The sequence below is a fragment of the Micropterus dolomieu genome, linkage group LG12 (assembly GCF_021292245.1).
Source record: "Micropterus dolomieu isolate WLL.071019.BEF.003 ecotype Adirondacks linkage group LG12, ASM2129224v1, whole genome shotgun sequence".
Taxonomy (NCBI): domain Eukaryota; kingdom Metazoa; phylum Chordata; class Actinopteri; order Centrarchiformes; family Centrarchidae; genus Micropterus; species Micropterus dolomieu.
This window is the reverse complement of record NC_060161.1, coordinates 13,677,345-13,699,741: the sequence shown is the minus strand read 5'-3', so window position 1 is coordinate 13,699,741 and position 22,397 is coordinate 13,677,345. Positions and strand designations below refer to the sequence as shown.

At 42.5% G+C, this 22,397-nt stretch overlaps 1 protein-coding gene across 2 annotated transcripts; it reads left to right on the top strand.

Annotated features, from left to right (window-relative positions):
* Window positions 1–489: 489 nt before the first annotated feature.
* tdrd7b (tudor domain containing 7 b) lies at window positions 490–22,344 on the top strand. Of its 2 annotated transcripts, none has more exons than XM_046065650.1 (20): window positions 490–761; window positions 2,455–2,661; window positions 2,994–3,138; window positions 7,126–7,333; window positions 11,613–11,695; window positions 12,407–12,615; window positions 13,353–13,721; window positions 13,823–14,133; window positions 14,214–14,406; window positions 15,376–15,487; window positions 15,589–15,791; window positions 15,904–16,038; window positions 17,484–17,567; window positions 18,042–18,176; window positions 18,336–18,446; window positions 18,712–18,860; window positions 18,948–19,180; window positions 19,328–19,511; window positions 19,758–19,918; window positions 20,371–22,344. In XM_046065650.1, exons 2-20 carry the CDS (start codon window positions 2,455–2,457, stop codon window positions 20,589–20,591), a joined length of 3,453 nt encoding a protein of 1,150 aa, XP_045921606.1. In that variant the 5' UTR covers window positions 490–761; the 3' UTR covers window positions 20,592–22,344. The 2 variants fall into 2 exon arrangements, with proteins under 2 accessions (XP_045921606.1, XP_045921607.1); XM_046065651.1 differs by lacking the exon at window positions 490–761 and adding an exon at window positions 1,059–1,178.
* Window positions 22,345–22,397: the final 53 nt, after the last annotated feature.

Below are 22,397 nucleotides of genomic sequence, written 5' to 3'. Positions count from 1 at the left end.
CTTACAGAGTGTTAATGACAGAGAATGTATCATGTGAAATATGATTGGGAATAGGAAATCAATTAACAAATAAATATGCATAATTATTTAAAGCCAAATATAAGACAATAAATAAACAAATGGAAAGTAGAAAAATGTTGAATGTTCTCTGATTTCAGCTTCTCAAATGTGAAGATTTGCTACTTTATGTTATTATTATTTATAAGTTGGAGAGAACCATAGAATGTATAAAAAAAACAAGCACTTTGAAGATGCCTCCTTGTGGTCTAGGTAATTGTGATAGGCATTATTCATTTATCTTATAGACTAAACAATTAATAATAATCTAATAATCTAATTGATAATAATCTAATCAGAAAATAATTTACAGATTTTTCAATAATGGGAATAATTGTTAGATGCATCCCTAATTTATATTTAACCCTAGAGTATCCCTAAGGATGATTATATCTGTTTGTTTTGTATTTTTCAAAGGAGATTACTGGTGTTAACTAAAACTGAAGCCTGCTGCAGAAAAAATACCGTCAGTGATCTCTGGACATGAGATGTGTCCCGTGTTGTGCTGCGGCCCCTGACGTGTAATTAGCCAGAAGTCCATACACAGCCGACCAATCAGGTGGCGGAGGAGAGGCTGTGCCTGGACCGGCTGGCAGACAGTCCTGGGACGGAGCTCCGGCCGCAGCTCAGCCCTGTGGCGGTGACAGCACTGACAGCGACCGGACCAGGTGCCGACTTCACCATCCCCGTCTGTTTAGAGCAAGGTAGAATATTTTTGTAGCTTTTACCCTGATTTACATGGACATTTATAACACTCCCTCCTGGAAAAGTTTTGCCGGGTGTCTTTTGCGTCTTTCTGCACTCCCGGCTGGGATAACTCGAAAGCTATCTTCAAGCTAACTTGGAAACAAACCTTACTTCTGGTACTGCCTTTCAAAATAATAACACATGTGGCTAATATGCCTAGTAAAACATATCCGGCGAGTGTCTGTAGTTTTATTGTGTAGGCAAGATGGATGTACTTCCGGTCTTGTGATAGCGTTCTTTAGCTAGCTTGACAAGCCGCTCTCCCGAGGTGGCTGGAGGATTTAACTCGATGTTACGCGCAGTATCGCTGCCTTAGCGGACTATATACCGGGTCCGGTACATTCTGCCGGAATCATTCAATCTTTCAGGAACATGTAAGGACAGTTTTGTTCAGAAAACGGAAAACAAAACAAGCTAACTATATCTAAATAGTTGGGTCCCGGTGGAGGGTGTGGAGTGTTACGTCATTCATAGTTTCACTGTCCTGTCTGCTGTCGGCGCTGCAGAAAGTGGCCAGATCAACAGGTTGCCTTTGCTCATCTAACCCTCAGACATGTTCCTTATAACTAGTAAAGTAAATCTGGCAAGTTAATTTCACTTGTTTCCGTCTTTTCCTGCATCACAGTGTTATCCACAGGCTCAGTACGGGATCCACAGGCTGGGCACTTGTTGTTAAAAAGCGCAGTGTTGCACTGGACAGAACTCTGCAAAGTTTAAGCTGCTTGTTGAGTGTGTGTGTTTGTGTGTCTAAGCCATACCGAATTTGTTAACATCTTGAGATGTTGGCATTATTACACTTTTCACGGAGATAATAATGGCTCAGGTTTGTACTTTTTAGAGTTTTGTAAATTCCTCTGTAGGGTGGTTTGGTTTGCCTGCAGGCAAACTGAAAGTGATTTTCTGCAGAGACCGAATTAAACAGGCAGTTCAACTGGGGGAATCAGTGACATCTTAAACCTAAAGCCCTTTGGCAAAATACTTTGTGGGCGAGAAATTCGGATAAGTTAAATCACTTATAAATATTGATTATTACATTGGAATTGTAACTGACATTTAGCTGGCCTTTGCCTTGAGAAGAATAGATGTGGTAGATCCATGCTTGTTTGGGTCATAGACAATGACTATATATATCGAAAAATAAATACCACTGTGATAAAAAACAAACTATGCCTTTACAAGACTGTCTAATTACTCTGTAACAAGGTTTCAGCCTGAGTGCATGCTGTTTGCTTGGGAAATCTGCAGTTAATCAAAACCTGCCTAACCAGTCAGCTCCCTGGCTTATGGGATGAACATCTAGGATGCCCAGACTATTGAATATTTGAATGGGTTTGCATCATCAGCAGCAGCCACTCTCAGACTTACTTCCTGCCTTAAATGGTTTAGGGAAAACTAAATTGACAAAGAGTTTATTAAAATGAATTTGTCGTAAGTGCAGCAGATTGGTTCTACTGGATTCTTAACGAGTTTTGTCTGTTTGTTTGCAATGTTTATATGAGAGTAAATACTCTTTACAATCTCTACATCTGTCAATAGATTTATTGAGTCTGTTTTGATTAATTCAGCATTCCTTTCAACAAATCTATCCCAGCGTTAGTTTTGTTTCTTTGCTTGCTTATTTATGTAATTGCTTTTCTTTTTTCTTTTCAGATGGCCGACGTGGAGGTGGTGAAGAAAATGCTGCGGGCTGTCCTCCAGGCCAACAAAGGTGGAGTGTCACTGTCCCGTCTTCAGTCAGAGTACAAGGAGCTGACCGGGGATCAGATACCGTACAAACAGATGGGACACAACCACCTTGACGCACTGCTAGCCAGCATGCCCGCTATAGTCCGCATGGAGCGCAATCGCTCTGGAGAGGTATGTGTGTGAGGCTGGTGCAACATGGTTGGTTTGAAGGACAGATGTGTACAGCCATGATTAAATAAGACAATAATTTTTTTATTTTTTATCATCAATGCTCAGACTTATGATTCAGATGCTGCCAGTATTTTCTCTGGGATGTTGGTATTAAGTGGCTAAAGTTGTTTGTGTTGGAGCCCCCCAATGCCACAATGTATCCAATGTACTGTGTACATCATTTGGATAAGATGCACACCAGGGGGATTAATGTGAGGCACCGCCTTCCCCAATATTGTGATGAATCTCTTATTGATAGTAGTATCTGTGTGTCTACTCCCCTCTCTCGCCAGATGGTGTGTTTTTCCTCAGGGGCCAACGACACGGCCCATCTAGCCAAGGTGGTGGCTCGTCAGCGCAGCTCCAAGAAGACGGGCCGACCCCACCTGGTCAACACCCAGATGAGGGTCAAACCGGCTGCCCCGCTCGTTCTCAATGGTAGGATTTTGGAGCACCGTTTTGGGGCGCTAGTGAGCATTAATACAGCTACACAAACATTTTCTTCAGCTTATCTTAAAAATAATGATCATATTACATATTATCAACTTTACTGAACTCCATTCCAGAATCCTTTGTACATGCAAAACTTTGGACTAGTCTCTCACCTATTTTAGTCACAAGGAAACTAAACAACTTAAGTACAAGCTAAATTGGTGCCTTTGGGCATGTGGGATTTCACAGGTTCTCTATGAGAGACTAGAGCACACAATTAGTAATTAATAAGTCATTTAGAGAGAAAAATGATTGGCAAGGCGATGGTTTTGGATTTAATGGGTTAACCATTACACTATTCAACGGTAAACTATAATCCAGTTCACAAACTGCACACACCACCTGTAATCTTATAGACTTTCCCTTTTATCAGTCTCTTCTGGAGAAGACACATTTAGCTCTATCCAATTACGCAGATGTTTCTGGCTGACATTTACTGAGTCATGAGGGGGGCTTTAAATTAGTAAAGTACTGGATTAGATGTCATTGCAGCTACTGATCAAATGTAAGGAGTATACATGCATTGTGTCTAAAGCTAATTTAAAATCAAAATGCCTAATCTTTGAAAGCTTGTAGTTCTCAGAGGTCCACCGCAGGCTGAATCGGACTTAATCAGTAATCTGTGTCTTTAATTTAAGAAGTGCAGACAAATATGGACATTAGAAAGACAGAATCACCAATAGTCTGGCAGCTCTGTGGCTCAGCACTGTAGCACTGCAAGAAAAGCTGGTGTCTGTTGGGCCATTGTGTGTGTATCCAAACGCTGGGATAGAACAATACATGGTTGTAAAGGGCTTTTTAAATGTGAATGAACTCTCTTCAAAACTGTTTAACAACATAGCAAAGAGAACTCAGCATAAATGCATGCCTTTTGATCAGCATTGATTTACAGTACATGTGTTGTGACACTAAATGCCTCATGACAAGGACTCAGTCAGTTTGTGTTGACCAGCACTCACAGTCAGGGCCAGAATTTTAGAAATACTGAAGTCATGAGTCCAAGGGCCCACCTCCCCTCCCCAAACCAACACAGGGTGCCAGTGCCCTCAGTGGTACGTAGCTGTGGCCCTGCTGACAAGATGGGACAAATAACAACAACTTATTCTGTTAATGACCAAAGGCCTGGATCTTGCTGTATAAAATCCATCCTGCATGCACATTGACGATGACAGAGCAGTTTTGCTTTCAGCCCCCTGTGCACAGCCTCAGATCATTTGAGTAAATAATGTCTGCATTATTCTTACTAACTAAACACATTTTCTACACAACAAAATATCAGACTGATCGAACTAATTCAGCCCCAGTAAGCTGTAGCCTGGAAATATATATTTAGTCTTCTTCAGGCTGGTTCAAGCTACGTGTCCAGTGCCTGTTTCACTACTGTGACAATGCAACATTAACAAATGCTTTCTGTGGTGCAGCCCAACAGTTTGTGGATGAATGACTGACCTGTTTTAACTGTTGCTCTGTGGAGACCTGCAGTTTCTTCTAAGAATAACAAACAGGTGTATCAGGTTTATATGTGTAAAAAAAATGTACATGACATTATTTGCTCCAGAACACACTCTACCCATACATGCACAGGTGCAAATGTGCAATCACTCAAATCCCCCCACACACACGCACACACACACACACACACATATAGGATCACATGCACACATTTCTTTGTAGCACATACACCTCCGCTAGAGTGTGATGCTGCGGAATATTCTCAGCGCGGCGGAGGAGGAAGTGGGAGGTGGCAATGCAGGGAGGAGAGAGAGGGGCGGAGTAGCAGCGAGAGGACTGGAGGAAAAGAAAAAGCAGAGGGGGCGGTGAAATGGGAAGAAGGGAGGGGGAGGACAGATGACTGGGAAGGAGAGAGTCTGAAAGAGGGAGACAGCGGGGTGGCGTGTTGAGATCTGAGGCTAATGCAGCCCATAGCAGCTGAGACTCAGCTGCAAGCGAAGAGCAGCTGATTCACAAATCAGCCATCTCTCTCTCTCTCTCCCTCTCTCTCCCTCTCATTCTGTCCTCCACCGCCTCAGCAGGATATTGATATTCAGGCAGAGACAGACCAGGGACTGTGTGTCTATGCCGGTGAGGTGACGCGGCATCTGCTCTGAGAGTGTGTGTGTGTGTGCTTGTCCTTGCCTATGTTTGCATGTGGATTTAGCTTGCCTGCGCGTGTGAGTGCTGAGTGTCTGCGACGTGATGTGTGTGTGTGTGTGTGTGTGTGTGTGTGTGTGTGTGTGTGTGTCTGGAAGTTTTATTGATAAATTAAATGGCTGATTTATTAATTGACCTACTGCCAGTAGCTCCACAGGGTATCAGTAGCATATCAACTCAGAGGGAGAAGAATAAGATTTAGATTTGAAAATGCCTATTGACGACTTTCAAAGACGCAGGCTTTATGAAGCTGCTTGTGGTGTTTTGTCACTGTAAAGATTTAATGAGATTCAGCAGGAACAGAGAGGATGAGAACAAAGGAGAAAGTTCCAGATCTTGCAGAGGAAAAGAGAGATAAAGAAATCGAGTGAAGGTAAAAGAAGAGGCAGTAGGAGGAAGAACTGTAAAAGGAGAGGGAGTGTGGGAGTGAAATGACTAAGGGTTGTGCACAACCAGGCGTTCTGGTGATGTCACTTAGCAGAAATGTGATGTCATGCTGTGCTTGAATGATGAAACATTAAAGTGATGAAGGGCTGGACCGGTAGGCGCTGTGTTAGGATAATTGCACTCTGACTTTTGGGCTTTTTACTGAACCTACAGTGACTATCAAGCATTACAGTTTTAGTTTTTATAGCCATATTAGAATAATCCTACTTTTCCCCTCCAGTAGTGATATTACTAGTGTTAAGCGATAATTGTTAAGATAGTTTTAAGAGATAGTTTTTATTTATCAGGGTGTAAGTATATATTGTATGTTTTATTATATAGTATGCTCTTTTCCAGCAGAGACCCACTTCATATTTACACGTGTGCTTTCATTCACCTTAAAGGTTTCTAGTGTAATCACAGCTTCCTGAAGTGTGATGTCTTTCTTTTCAGCTATTTATAGCAATCACTATAGCACAAAATAACATTAGGTCCATTTAGAAGGTTGCTGTTTAAAAAAAACCAAAACAACATTTTGGGAAATATACTTTCTCACTGCGCGTTAGGTGAGAAGATCAAAATCACTTATGTCTGTGCACTAACTTTTCAGCAGCTGCAGCAAGGCAGTGATTAGCTTAATTTAGCACAAAGACTGGAAGCCAGGGCTAACAGCTAGCCTGGCTGTCTCCAAAATTCAAACATATGCATTACCAGCACCTCTAAAGTTCCTGTTTGCTTAATCTGTACCCAAACATCAATGCAAGCTGTGGTTTCACAGGGACTTACGTGCTGTAGATAACTATTCTTTGAGCGCTGTGACTTCCTGACATCTCTGGTTTTCTCTCTCCTCCCCAACGAGTTAGATACTGAGCTTTAGAGGTGCTGGTAGGCTACCTGTTTCCCCCTGCTTCCAGTCTTTCTGCTAAACTAAGCTAAGGTTATCGACTGCCTGCTCCAGCTCCATAGTTAATGCAGTGACATGGGAGTGTATCGATCTTCTTATGTAACTCTCGGCAAGCAAGCAAACAGGGGTATTTCTTTGACCTTCTCCATTATTACCATCATTATTTGCCCCATTTGACCATTATTACACAGTCCAATTGGGAGTTTAAACTGACAAATCCAAGTATGTAGGTACAGGAGAGTTTTCTCAACTGCTCAAATTGTGTCATTTTTAATTTGCAATATCATGATGTTGCCGCTGATTAGAGCTGTGATGTTGAGATCTACTGTGTCTACAGATACTGGACACTGTGCCCTCCAGACAGACACACTGTCCTGTCTCAGCATCAGGTTTATCTGAGTCAGGGTGTGTGTGTTTTACTTCTCTTGTTGGCTCTCTCCTTCTCTGTGTAGCCAAACCTCAAACCTCTCTGAGGCAGCCAAACCACCGCGGGCGAGGCGGTGGTAGAGGAGGAGGCGGCGGCCGAGGGGCGGGACATGGAGACTTCAGACAGGCGAGGGACATGAGGGACGGCCAGTCAGAGGGCAAGACTGGGGCACACCTGAACAAGATGTCCAATCAGAACACACCCAACAGGAAAGGGAACCCACCTGCAGAGAAGTGAGTGAGGGCAATGGCTGGGATTTAATTAGGTGTAAGCAGTTAGACAAAGACAAGCTCAACTTCACTTCAAACAAGTTTTTATATTTAGATGATTTTTTGTGATACATTTTTTGGAGTTTGACATAGAACAAAGGGTTTTTTTTGCCGTTAAGGAATCTACAACAAAATATGGTGTTTGTATTCAGAATATTTGTTGCAGGCCATTAGTATGAAAAGACAGCTCACATCCCAAAGCTGAAGCTTGGTCTCCACATATTTGTGGGATTTTATAGCACAATTATATTTAGGAGTCACCAACCAGGCTTCCACACTGCTTAGGAAATCCATGTAGAGGAATGTGGAAATGACAAACGTGCTCCGAAAAGCCATAGCTCAAGCCAGAACATTTCCTGTAGCTTCACTCTGCAGTGCAACATGCGTTTGAAATTCTTTGAAAACACAATTTCAAAAGTGATATAAATTTTTAAAATATTAAAGCGTGGTGAATTACATGCATTTAACCACTTTCTTATATTTTCACATCCATCATCCGGTCCTAACTTTCAGACAAAAGTCAATGAAAATCAATGTTAACATACCCCCCCCCCCCCCCCCCCCCCCACACACACACACACACACACACACACACACACCTGTGTGGTCTGAGCTGAATCAGAATAGGCCTGCTGAATGGGAGACCGTTTGAACTCTGGTTGGTTTTTGATTGCAAACAACCTCCCTGCTGCTGCTTATTCAGCACTGGGCTGATGATGTGCTCCCTGGATTATTCTGGTTCTCTCTGCCTGTCTCTGTCCGCATCTATCCTCCCTCCACTTTCTCACTTCTTCTTTCTACCTATTGCATGTTTTGCACATTTTCATTGTCTTAAATTTTTCCCCCATCATTCTTCCTTCTCTCTCTTACAATCTCTGTTTATTTGCTGGTAATTGGCCCAAATCTATGTATCTTTTCTAAAATCAACACTTATGGCAAGTTACTTTAGCTTCAGAGTCACACTGTCATTCATTATGACCTGGACTGAGGGAAAATGGGATTTAATGTTACTGAAGAAGCCACTAGAAGCACTGACAGATGGTATTGATATTGCTTGATGAATCAAGATTAAATCAGCTCATTGACTAGTTCTCCCACTTCCATTCCATCCACGGCTCTGTTCGTCCGTCCACTGTGAAAACAACTGACATCAGTCCTCTGTCAGTGTCACCATCCATGTCCAGTGTGCCACTGGCCCTCTGCAGCACAATGGGGAAGCAGGGTGGGAAGCCTTGTGTGTTGGCAGGGGACACGAGCCTAGAGCAGGGGGGATGTGAGCCCTTTCTAATCCCCGCTCTATTCTCTGGTAGATTAACGCTTCTAAACCGACACAGAGTGAATCAGCACATCTCTCTGTATCCCTCTAGATCTTCCATTGGACAGTACACTGGCAGGCCAGCATTATCATCATTCATGTGTGTTTGTGTGTGTGTGTGTGTGTGTGTGTGTGTGTGTGTGTGTGTGTGTGTGCGTGTGCATGCCTGCAAGTGCACCATGGGATGCCTGGAAGTACAAGTGGTAAATTCAGCAAACAAAATTAGGCAGCCAATACTTTTATTAAAATCAAAACACTGGAGAAATGCAACAAGGAGGCTCGTCTGTACCTGGATGGGAGAGTTTTATGGCCGATCAGGCAAATGCTGATTCCACCTGGTGAGAGAACGAGGGCGAGGTTGTGTAACTTGGGTGACACTCAAGTCACGTGCAGTAAGAAATGTGCAGTAAGCAAAATCAAAATGAAAGTTCAATCTTCAGACTATCAGGCTCCAGAAAACCACAATCTGTAGCTTGGACTTGACAGTGTTGGAGGTTTCAATTGTTTCAGATGCAGATGCAATTTGCCTAGTTGTCACAGGGCGGGTTCACACCAGCCTTGTTAGATCCGGTTGACCTAAACCCTGTAGTGTTTACCACCTTGGTGCGGTCTGTTTGGGTTGATTTGAACGCAGAGACTCTGGTGGATAGATATGGATAAATTAATTCATTCGGGGAGATACATATTGACTGTTTTGTGGAGTAACTAGTTACATGTAATTTAGTTACCTTATTTAATTACAAAATAAATGTAGCTGTAATCCGTTACAGTTACTGAGAAAAATGTGTAATAGTTATTTATGAAAATGTTGATGATTACATTGGGGGTTACTCTGGAAAATGAATATAATATGATGAATAATATTCATTTTGTTGCTCTGCAGGTTTTTCCATGTGCACAGTGTCTTTCTTTGCCAGTTCTAGCCACAGCCATTTAGTAAAGTTTAGTGCTATTCTGATGCTTTTGATTGGTTCTCATGTTTGAATTTGCAGCGCCATGCGTCTGCTTGCGTCTCTCAAGCTTGAAAATGGTTAACAGTTGACACCATTCATTACAAATTTAGAAAAGTAATCAAAAAGTAATTAATTTAAATAGTTACCCTACTTTTACATTATAAATAGGTTGTAATTGGTAACATATTACATTTCCAAAGTGACCTTCCCAACACTGCATATAGATTATGTAAACATAGCCTGATTGTATCCTTTACTAGCCTTTTGTAAGGGCCAACTTTATGATTTTTGAATGTTTTCAATTGTGGCCATAAACTGTGTATGGCAAATGCAAACAAGTCGTGGTATGATCTGTTATGACACCGAGACGTTGATATGGACTCCAGACCAACACCAACATGAACCTGACGGTGCTTAATGATATATGATATCCATGTGAAAATTTGGAGGGGTTTGGTTTTTTACCCACCGGCTGTATTACCAATAATCAAATGCCATTTCCACCACGTTGCCTTTTGTTTACAATTTCTGGACCGTTTGTGAACGCAAACCGTACCTGTTGGAAAACTGAAACAATTTATCATCCTCACATTGGTTTGATTCAAGAGCCAGATCTTTAGAGCCCGCCCATAGAAATGTACATGTTAAAATTTTTCTATTATTTCTGAGCATTTTAAGAACTTCTTCTTGTATGTCTCTTGGCTAAAGACCAACGGAGAATTGTCCTTGTTATCCTGGCCGTAAGAATTTAAAAATGAATTAACATTTCTTAGAATAACTTAAACTGACAGACACTGCTTGTGCTTACTTTTATTTATATTGCACTAAATTTCTTCCCATTACTTATTGTACTCTGGAAGTTGGAATAATACAAATTGGCCTTCCAATGGAGAAATTCCTCTCCATTGCTACTTATGGACACCTCAGCATTAATTCTACTGGACAATAATGACATAATAAAGCCAGCTTTGGTCATTGGCGTCCTTCAGGAGGTGATGTATTGTATTGGGTTTGTGTTCAGTCCAGAGAGTCGTCGGTGAAGGTTGATCCTGTTGTAATTTCTTTTCGCCCCTCCATCAGCCACAAAGAAAAAACTAATGTAGGTCAATGGAGTGTGGAGATTGCTGGCATTATGTTCTGTGATCTATTTATGGATAGTAAAGTCCTTCAAACATTTCACAGCCTTTTAGGGTCACAAAGTAAATAGCCTTTTTGCTTCTGTTGCTTGCTTCCGTTTCTATGTGTGAGTTTGAGCCAGGAGGAGTTGTGACTGAAGAGAGAGACAAGACGGGGATAGACAGGCTGAAAAAATGTTTAAACAAAGCATTTACTGTATCATTATGGAGGCTGATCCAAACAGCAGGCCGACACGATGAAATTACAGTTAGTTCAGCTATGTATGTGTATAAAAAGAGGGGGATATTTTACACAATAGAGAAATCTTTCCATATGTCGGTATAGATTCTCAGTCACCCAGGTCATAGTTATCCAAAGAAGGTTAAAATCAAGGGCAACCAAGTCTAGTTGACCTTGATTTTAACCTTCCTTTGAAATCTTTCCATACATTCTCAATTTGTCGATGACTAGGTCCGAGGAGTAGCATCTGATATGCTACACACAGTGCAATGCAGTATCCGGGGTGCTGTGTCTTACGACCCATTGTTCTAGTCTAACGGGGGACAGTTTGATTAATGGGTTGTAGTACTGAGAACAAACCGAAAAAGAAAAGTCCTTTTTAAAAATCTCAGCCTGTGCTTTGCCTACTAAGAGATTAAGGATCGGACATGCGGCAAAAAGCCACACCTAGTCAAGTCTTCAGGTCAGAATTTAGGGATTTAAAAAAAAAAAAAGTAAGCCCTACGATGGTGGATGAAGAATGTCGTAGGTTTCGAAGGTTCAAAAAGTCTGCCTTCTTCACAGTTTTCAGAGCCCCTAAAAAGTAATCATCGTCTTTGTTCTGTTCTCTCATGGCCAGGTCAGACAAGAGGATGACCCTTCCATCACGGTTTCAGAAGGAGGTGCACGCTCACCTTTCCAGAAACTCCCAACAGACTGGTCGTAAGTAGGACAGGCTGCTTTATATTATGCTAAAAATACATTTTGTGTAGCTTTTTGTGCTAGTCAGTTGCTCTAAGCATCACCAGACATTTACGTCTAAGACTCAACTAAATAAAATACAGTTTTCCAGTGTCATGCTGTAGTATCTTGTGCTGAAGTATCGAATCACATGCATCCATCTCTTACTGACTTTCATGATTTTGTGATGGGACAAACAGCAACCCACCTCAGTTGGTTCTTTGAACTTCCTGTAGACACGGGTTGTCTTTTCATTGCTATAAATGAGCCATCAGGTGTCTGTGTGAGCCTAAACTAAAAATGGGTTTGTTGTAATGTTTCCTGTTTGAAGAAGGGCTATGATCTGTAGCCTGGGGGAAAGCACTGGAATGTAATAAACTACATAGCTTTGATGCACATACCAGGAGGAATGCTGTTAAAGTTTGAAACTGACTGATTTAAGAGCCTATGCTTTCTAAAGAGACATCCCTAAGTGAGGAGGAAATTATGAGAGACCTCTGTTTAGACCCGTGCTTCACAGTGTGAGATACTGGTATATCCATCTCTTTCAAGACTGGAGTGCCTTTGTTTGGGGGGAAAGCACGCCACGCAGTCCACAAGTTCCAGGGGAAAGACGATCAAAGTAGAAGCAGTAGTTGCTTCCATGTGTAATATCTCTTTTCTTCTTCTGTTTTTTTCTGTCCAATCTTCCAGCACCCTTGAATCTGAATGAGAGCCTCAGCCCTGGGAAAGGAAAGCCCTATAACCCTCAGCAGGTCCAGGGTCGCATCAGGGAGATCCTGGGGAAGTACAGTAACGGGTTCTGGGTGTCAAAGCTGCCTCAGATCTACAGAGAGCTGTACAAACAGGACCTGCCTACTGAGGCCATCAAAGACCTGGACACCTGGACACACATATGCACTGTATGTACACCTTATGTTACCGTAGTTATTTTACTATTTTAAAACTATTTTCTCTGTTGTTAAATTATTACTTTTGTGATACAATTATAATACAGTACACATTTATATGCTTAATTTTTCTTGTAATTGTACAGTTAACATTACATTGGTTATGCTATCAAATATTGTACATGTTATGCATATGTAGACACTATGCACAAAATCTTAAAACCAAAAACCACAAAAGCACATCTGAGAAAATAATAATGCACAGTTGAAGTGTCCCAGTTATTGCATGTTGTGTTGGTCACCAGACCAGGGCTGGTCAAGTGAAAAATATACTGGCCAAAAGAAAGACATTGTCTTTCTTTCTGGAAATATGGCACACCATTTTCAGCAGTATTTAGTATATGTAACCTTAACTTAATTTGAGAAACTTCAGTATATAAATGGCCAGATGTTTGAATTTGGAATCTCCAGGGTTTTTTTGTCTCTCTCTTTCTTTCAGACTTTATTTAAATAATGTGCTGCCACATTAGACCACAAATAACTAGTCAATTTTATTCATATAGCACAAATTACAAATTGGCTTCAGAAGGCAAAATAAAGAGGAATTTCTTTTTGGGAGCCACTGACTAATGAGTTCACCAGAGATGAAGGTTGTTTCTTGGCAGAGGGTAATCTCACTCCCATCAGCAACAAACTAATACCAATTCTAAAAGTGGTTTGAAATGAGTCCTTTGCATTTATTCTTCTAGGTAGAGAAGACCTGCAGCAGCAGCCCATCAGAGCTGCTACTCTACCCTGCCAAGGAACAGACCACCACATCCTCCCCTTCACCCATCCTTAACCCAACCTCCACATCTGTCCCGGTCCCGGCTTCAAAGACCCCCACAGAAAAACCGCTGGAGTCCCCCACCCAACAGAGACCCCCCAGCACCCATCTGACTCGCTCTGGTTCTCGCTCTCCTCAGTCCCCACCGTCGTCCTCCTCATCCCCCAGCCCTCCCTCCTCCCCTGCTACCCTCAGCCCCGACCTGAAGCTGAAACTGGAGGAGCTGCTGCTGAAGTACTCCAACGGCTTGTGGGCCCACGCGCTGCCCAAGCTCTTCCAGGACACATACAAAGTCAGTAACACTTTGAAACACCATCATGTACATGACATGACGTTCAGGAGTGAGCTGCACATAATGTATATTTTTTATATTTTATTTTATTTATTTACAAGACCAAACTGCCCGGACATGTCCTGGAGAATCTTCACCTCCTCTCCGACATCTGCACCATCGATTACCCGATGCCAGACAACCCCAAGAGGGCCATCTTGTACAGGAGGAGCAGCAGTGGGGGTGGAGGAGGAGGAGAGGATGAGAACTGTAATCGGAGGAACTCCTCGGTCAGTGAGGAGGAGATGAGGGTGAGGAAGGAGCTGGGGAGGAGGCTCAGTAACCAGGCGGTGCCTTCCCTGCAGATTCCTAAAGAGGAGTACCCCTCTGTGCTGGTGGTGGAGGCCACAAATACCAACGGAGTTATCCTCAGGTAGGAGAGAAGTGTGTGAATGTGCCGTGAGACTAGACAGTTAATAAATCGTCCACTGTCTGCCTCTCCTCTTCTCTCAGGTACATTGGTGAAGGTTACTCCCAGGCCCAGGAGTCCATGGAGGATGAAATGAGGGAGTTTTACGGCCTGGATCAAAGCAGTCCAAGTCCTTTATCAGCTCCATCCTCGGGCCAACTTGTTGCTGTCAGGGCCGAGGAGGAGGAGGAGATTCTGAGGGCTCAAGTCTGTGAGGTCATGGCCGACAAGGTTAAGGTGAGAAGTCAAGGAAATGTCCAAGGACACTTTTATTTAAAGAGGTGGTATTATGCTCATTTTCAGGTGCATAATCCTATTTAGGGGTTGTACCAGAACAGGTTTACATGGTTTAATTTTCAAAAAACACCTTTTTTTTTTCATACCGCACATTGGAGAGCTATGGAGTGATACATCTTGTCTCTAAATGATCTTTGTTGGGAGTTGCACATGCGCAGTTCCTAGTTAAGGACTACTAGCCAATCAGAAGCAGAGAAGGGCGGGCCAGTGAAAAGCGGTAAACACGGCTTCGTTTCAGCTGAATATGTTGCCGACCAGCTTGACAACATAGACTGGGGCAAGAGTTTCAGAGTGGTGAGTTATTAATCTGTAACAAAAGTATCTTTCATCCATAAAGTTCTAACTGAGCTCTGTCTCTACATCACAGCAACCACTTTATGTCCACTGACTGCCTGGAGGGTAACTGGTGTTTGGAAGGAAGATTAGAGGTGTGTGCTGCAGCTCAGTGTTTTTACACTGCTGTTTCTGAGGGCGTGTCGGAGTAGCTGCTTGGCGAGCGTTATATGAGGTGCATTTAGCTTTCATCCCTGTGTGGTCACAGGGATGAAAGGGAAAAGGCTGGACTACAAACAAGCTGTTTTCAGGCAGTTCAGAGCAGAGTTTTCTGTGGGAGATGGGAACTCCCTTTGGGCTGGACTTTGGGCTTTTTCACTTTGCAAACCTGTTACAGCACAAAAAAGGTATATAACTCAATAAAGGAGAGGGGAAAAGCCAAAAAGCATAATACCACCTCTTTAAGTGATGGATCCAAAACACAAATTTAAAAACAAGTGTAGAAATCTTCCCAAACTCAGATGATCAGAGTTGTCCTGTAAGGCAGAGGACGGGGGAGGTTATCAGGTGAACTGTTGGATTTTGAGGTGAAAAGAAATAAAAGTTATCACTGTGGTATTTTAATTGGTTCTGCAGGTGTACTATGTGGATCATGGCTTCTCGGAGGTGATCAGCAAAACCAAAGTGTTTGAGCTGCACGAGAAGTTTTTCCAGCTGCCTTTCCAGGCGACCAAGTGTAAACTGGCAGGTGAGTCTGAATTGAATCAAAACATCATCAGGACATCTAAAAAGTCCTTCACCCTCCCGTTTTCACACCAGCTAGTTAAAATTGATGGTGTGTGTATTCAGGCCTAGAGCCGTTCTGCCAGGAGCCTTCCGTGCTGAAGAAGTTTGAGACAATGGCAAGCGGAAGGATCCTGTTGGCTGAAATCCTAGAGAGAGGGCATACCCCTCTTGTCGTCCTATACGACACGTCGCAGGATGATGATGTCAACATCAATGCTGCCTGCATGAAAGTCCTGCAGGACAAGACACTAGCCAGCCCGTTACAGGTACAGGGGAGTCTGTGTGTGGGTGGTTGGTTCAGTGTTTGTGTTTGTGTGTGTCTGTGTGTGTTTGTGTGTGTGCAGAACACTAAACTCTCTCTCCCGGGCTCTCCTATAGGTGAACAGCGCTTATATGAACGTGACTGTCAGCAGCGTCTGCTCAGATGGGACCATCTACTGCCAGCTGCCCTCCAGAGGCCTTGCCAAGCTGACTGAAATACTGGAGAATATAGAGACATACTTCCACTCACAGGTTAACACCATGTTTCATTTGATGCCTCAGTGCCTTTTTGAGAGTGTAAAAGCTTATTGATTATTGTCCAATTATTATAATTATTGCAACAAATAGAACCATAGTTATGAGGACAGCACTGACATTCTTGTAATTTTTAATTAATATGCCAATACACAGGCTACAAGGAGAACCTCACTAATAGAACAAACATGACATCTTTAAGAGCCATTGTTCTTGTAGGAGCAGGTAATACTGTAGTGCTATTTATGTTGTTGATTTTATTATTTATTAAAGGCCCACTTTTGGTTTTCCAGCTACACCTCTAAACTTAATCCAGTCTTCAAAGCAATTGTCAGCTTGTTTCATTTCACTCTGTTCTGTTCATCTCAGTTTATTCTCGCTTGTCAGCCTTTTCTTTGTTTAGCTTTGCATGTTGCCTTTAAGTTTAGTAGATGCAGCAGCATATGTCTGTATATATGTATATATTCTATAGAGAAAGATGTACTGTATACCTTCCTTGCCATGTGTGTGTCTGTTCAACTGATCTTCTGACCAAAGGTTTGTATATGTCTTTATTCCAGGATGTTTAGCTAGGCGCCATATTCACAGGGAGGAAACAGAGTACACTAGGAATCACACATTCATTTTAAATGTCTTTTGTGGATGTATTTGTGCTCAGGCGGAGTTGTGGACAGATTGAGATTAGTCTGATAATCTGGAGTTAAGACATTGCCAAGCCACTTAATCTGTGAGCAGCGCAGTGGATCTGATGCTTTTTCTAGTTGTGTCACGGCTGTCCTTTAAAGCTGATAGTTGCAGCTTTGCGTGAGAGTCTGCTAATGTATATTACCAAAGCTAGAGACTTCCTGCAGGCTTATATCTGTTCCCAATGACAGTGTCCTTAAAATCATCAAGCATGTGGGAAGTAATACAACTTTTATACATGTAATTTTCATTACATACTTCGTACAGATAATTTCCACAACCTGTAACAAACCGGATGATCTGGTCTGGTTCGGAGAATAACTTTTGGCTATTTAATATCCTGTGTGGTAATTAATAGCTGAGAGCAGCATTGGCTTGCTGTTAGTAACTCCCTCTGTTGGTGTTGGTCACTTTAGTGTCATCAGTCAACCATTGTAATACATTTAGGCAAGTAAGATGGTAACATAACTCTTCTAGGATTAAATAAACCATTCATAATTCTAACACATGCTATCTTAATTTCTTTGAACATCAACTACCCCTTTCCACTTCAAGTAACCACATATCTAAAGTCCTAATCTTCATTGCAGTATACACCTGCAGCAGACTGGGTGGGCCTGTGAAACATCCGTGTGAGCTTATTTTATTGCAGTCATAAAGCAGTTGCACATAATGACCTCACCTATCCAGACGAAGTACTGTCAGATTTTACAATATGATGATCACGGCTCCTTGATAAAAACAGATTTCTGTTCCAGGTGACATCAGAGTTCCTGGTATCCAGACCTTTCTGTGGGAAAGGATGTCTGGCTCGCTACAAAGGCAAATGGTCTCGTGTAGAGGTAAGATGGCACCGCTCACTCCAGCACAGACTTTGAATTATTAAACAAATCTATGTCTGATTGATATTGGGCTGGTGTAGTTACCCCTGACAGCAGAGATTTAAAAAAGTGTATCACCATCCAAAATACTGTCTTATTCCCTGCACATAGCCTGCATACATTGTTTTACTATTTTCTAATAACAATAACAGCTTGCCTTTTTATAGCACCTTTAAAGGGAACCAAGAGCGCTGTACAAATCTCACTATGTAGTCCTTGTAGTAATCAACAACACAGCAAGCCTATCATGATTTAGATTTTAAATGTAAGGTGGTAACAGGTACAGCAGAGACACACAAGGAAGACAATCTAACAGCCATTATAAACAATACTCTGTACCTCCATATACTGGTTGGAAACTATTTTTATTTTGTTTACTGCTGTGCCCATCCTGGCTTTTGTTGAAATTCTTTGACGCTGGGTTTCTGTCTTTAGATCACCAACCTTCACGGCAGCAGAGTGCTTGACATCATGTTCATTGATGTGGGTGTCCAGGCTTCTGTAGAGGTGTTTGAGCTGAGAGAGATCCCACCGCCGTTCCTCCGTGATCTTATGGCCATCCCGCCACAGGTCAGCGTCTTTGTCTTCAAAGTGCAGTGTGAAAAACAGTCAAGAGCAATGATGTGTTCATAGGGGATTTTTGTCAATGTGCTGCCATAGTGAGGGCAGCTTCATTATTACAGACCTACGGATTATCTGAGATTATGACATCCGGCTAACTGTGTTTAGGCTGTGAAGTGCTGTCTAGCAGACCTGGCCGTCAGTGTCGGATCTTGGACTCCGGATGCTGTCCAATGGCTTCGAGAGAAAGTGCTCAACACCACAGACTGTAGCATGAAGGTAAATTGCCTTCTTCCTTAACATAAAACACACAGTTTCTTTGACTTCAGTCTTGTTTGTCGTCATGAGATGGATGGCGACAATGATTTGATTTAGAAATCACTCAAAATATGCCTTCATAACTGCTAGTAGCATTTTCCTCATGTCCGACGGCAACCATGTTTATAGGTCTTTGTCCTTTTCTTCTCTGCTTTGTTGCATCCTGCCTCCCTCTGTTTTTCTTCTTTATGTACCTCCACACTCACTTCACATTTCCCCCCCAAAGGTTGCCAAAGCAGATGATACCAAGCGTTGCATCTACGTCCACCTTTTCACTGACAAGAACTTCCACGACCCGGCCCGCAGCCTCAACCATCAGATGGCCCAGTCTGACCTGTTCAAAAAGCGACCGGATGTTTTCCTGACGAGCCACAGGTCTCTGCTGCTTTTATGTTCACCTGTATTATTACAAGAGTTATACCTCACACACTAAATGTCTTGTTTGTTAATTTAATTCCACAGCCCTGCCAAGATCTCCACAGCCAGCTTATCCTCCAAGACTTCCAGCAACAGTGACTCCACCAATGGGAGTCCAGTGTCAAGTTCTGTCCCAGCCAAGCCTCACCTCAAGAGGGCTCTATCAGGACCCAGAGGAGGTGGAGGTGGCAACACGACCACCACCAGCCCACCAGAGACACCGTCATCCCCCAAATCTTCTCTCCAGCTGCCACCATTACTAGAGCTGCCCCCGACAGGTAATAAAGAAAGTGGGCATCCTAGCCATTAAAGACAAAATATTCATTAAATCAACTGTGTATGTATTAGTGTCAGTTCAGGCCAGTATTTGGCCTCACTGGAGCGGAGAATATCTCGTGTTCTCATGTCTGTCTTTTTCTTCTCAGGAAACAACGTGGACGTCTATGTATCAGTGGCGTGCCATCCCGGCCACTTTGTGCTGCAGCCCTGGAGAGATATGTACAAACTGGTGGTGCTGATGGGAGAGATGATTCTCTACTACAATAAAACTGAGGAGAAACCACTCAACATACAGAAGAATCAGATCTACGCTGCTAAAGTGGAGAACAAGTGAGTTAAGCAATGATTTCATTTCATTTTATGAAAACAGTGAGCACAACTGAAAAATATGGTCTAGATATGTTCTGAAGACCTTGACCAGTCTGGATACTGCTTCTAAACATTGAACAGCCCTGTTTCAAAGCCAGACTATTATTAAAAAGTATTATTTAGTGCATTTGTGCCTTGTTTCTGTCTGTTGTGAAGCAGTTGTGCTTTGCCTAATTATATCAACTCTTCCTCCTCCTCTTCTCTCAGCTGGCATCGTGTGTTGGTGAAGGGAGTTCTGACCAATGGGTTGGTGTCTGTGTACGAGCTGGACTACGGCAAACATGAGCTGGTCAGCTGCACCCAGCTCAGACCTCTGATCAAAGAGTTCAGGCAGCTGCCGTTCCAGGGAATCACAGCTCAGCTGGCTGGTGAGTAGAGCGGACATCCACACAGAGCTCGAGTCTAATGGCTGTTACTAAGGTCATGTCTGAACTCCAGCGGTGGAATGTTTCTAAGTACATTTATTTAAAGTGGTCATATTATGCTCATTTTCAGGTTCATCGTTTTATTTATGGTGTGTACAGCAGCACCTCTTTTCACCCTGCGTGTTGAACGTTTAGTTTTAGCTATGGAGTGAAGCATCTCTTGATGCATCTACAATTTGGCCCAGTTTCCTTTGGTGCCTGTCCCCACTCTTCCATTTTCTGTTATAAAATTTTAATGAAACACGACGTTTAGTCAGTGAGCACATTAGCAAATAATTCAAATGGCTATGACCCTAGCAAGCGAAGTGTCTACCGGGCATTTCTTTTATGTAGCATTAAATGCGAACATATCATCATACAAGTGAGCCTTACATTCAAACATGTCTCCCTCGCAGGAGTGAAGCCGAGGCAGTGGTCGGAGGAAGCTTCCATCGTTTTCAGGAACCACGTGGAGAAGAAACCACTTGTGGCCCAGCTGGAGGCCGTACAGGAAGCCGCCAACCCGTGGGACAGGAAGTTGACAGTCTTCCTGGTCGACACTTCACAGGAAGAAAGGGACACCTGGGTGCATGACATCATGGCTGAATTTGCAGATGAGCTGACCAACGAGCTGTAGACGACAGAAGGTCGTCAACGAGTCTTGCTAGCCAAGCAGTTCTCCTGTTGCTCAGTGGAGACACTGTGAGTTGTGGGTAGACAAAATAGAAGAAGCTTATCCATCTTTATCTATCTACCATTTAAGGGGGCGAAAAGAAGAAATGAATGAAGTAGTTACAAGAAGAAGGGAAATAAAGTGAGAGGTTTGATAGCATGTAGAGACTGGCATTGACAGAAAGACAGGAGGTGTAGGTGTTGTAGCCACTTGCTTGTTGTGTTTTGGACTGTGCATCGAAGGACATTGTGATGTGATTTTGGGTGACTGCAGTGTGACCATTGGACAATACGCTCATGCATGATGTTGGTCCAAACTTGCCACAAATACTCAAAAAAATCCCATCAGCATACGGTACGAAGCTGCTGAATCTATCCCTAATAGTCTCACAAAGCTGTGGAAATGACACAACATGCATTCTTAAACCATTCGATATGGGCTTTGATCCAAAGCAGCATCTTACCCTACAGTATCGTGAGTGCATCCAGTTTTAGTGTGTGTCATCCTGGGGACGCCTGAATACCCTCGACCCTGCCAATGTGAGTGCACAAAAGTAAGTTCAAAGTAACTCGTTCTCTCGTGCTAGGAAGACTTACATGCATTTGTTTACAAAATCTGCTTTCTGGATGGTATTTCTGATCGTCATAACGTTTAAAACGTTAGAGCAAACATTCCCCTAAGAGGAGAAGAAATAGATGAGTCAGAGTTTTCGGAGACAGACGTAATGTAGAGAGTCTTTACTTTGCCCAAGCATGATTTTTCAGTTTTGAGACAAATCTATCTCTAATTTTGAGATGAATTTAGACATACTCAAAGACAGAGTGCAATATTTGCCTTCTTGCTAATCGAGGGGAAGTGTCTTAAATGTCATGATGAACAGTTTTGGCAGCTTTTTAGTAGCTGGCCAAGAAAGACATTTTTAAGTTAATTTGTTTGGTGAGGAGTGATATACTGATGTGAGAGATGTCGGGGTTTTTCTTATCTGCACATACAGTAGAACAGCCTTTTCTTGGAATTTTCCATTGAAGGCTGACAAACATTTTTTAACAAGTTATTTTGTGGCCAAGTGTGAACAAGATGAATGTGACTCAAATCTGTTTTGTGCAGAATAAAACCCAGACAGTTCCCCGGACAGGTGTAAATTGTGAGTGCATTCGTGAAAGCCCAGCTCCTAACTCCTGTGACGGCAGCGTCTCATCCATCTCTTCTCCTCCATGTGAAACATTGATTCCAGTGTGACTTTTTGCTTTTTAGGAGTAAAGGAGTATCTCTCCATTTCCTGTCTGACGGCGAGACTTCAGCCGATCACATGTGCTGCATGTTGCAGATCTTTCTGAATTGCGTGCACAAAAACAGTTTGATGTTATAATAATAAGCAGATTAGGCTACACGTAGTATTAAGCTTTTAGATTTTCAAATAGGAGATAAGTTCTGCTTGTGGTTGGTTCCAGTGCCGCCATCAAATGTTGGCCTGATGTGGGATTTTATTCTGAAATGTGACCTTTTTTCCTGAAACACCTGCGCCGTGGTTTTGGATGCTCAAACGCTTTACCAATTCTGCAGACAGTAGACCTGACAAAGCTCAAAGCTGCATTGTTGTTAACAACTGACATTTAATTTATATTTAACTTATATTCTCTAGATGATAATTACTTTATCATTTCCATTTTGTCTGACAACGACCTGGAAGTAATAAAAATCTTGTTTTTGGAAGTAAGTCTGTTTGAGAGGTTTTCATGTGATCAGTCAATTCAATTATGTTATAATAGT

Excerpts from the sequence above, each read along its gene's own strand:
- tdrd7b (XM_046065650.1), top strand. The coding sequence starts at position 2,455 with ATGGCCGACGTGGAGGTGGTGAAGAAAATGCTGCGGGCTGTCCTCCAG. Across the intron at positions 14,407-15,375 it reads TCATGGCCGACAAGGTTAAG|GTGTACTATGTGGATCATGG; the intron begins GTGAGAAGTCAA and ends TTGGTTCTGCAG. Across the intron at positions 17,568-18,041 it reads GCAAATGGTCTCGTGTAGAG|ATCACCAACCTTCACGGCAG; the intron begins GTAAGATGGCAC and ends TTCTGTCTTTAG.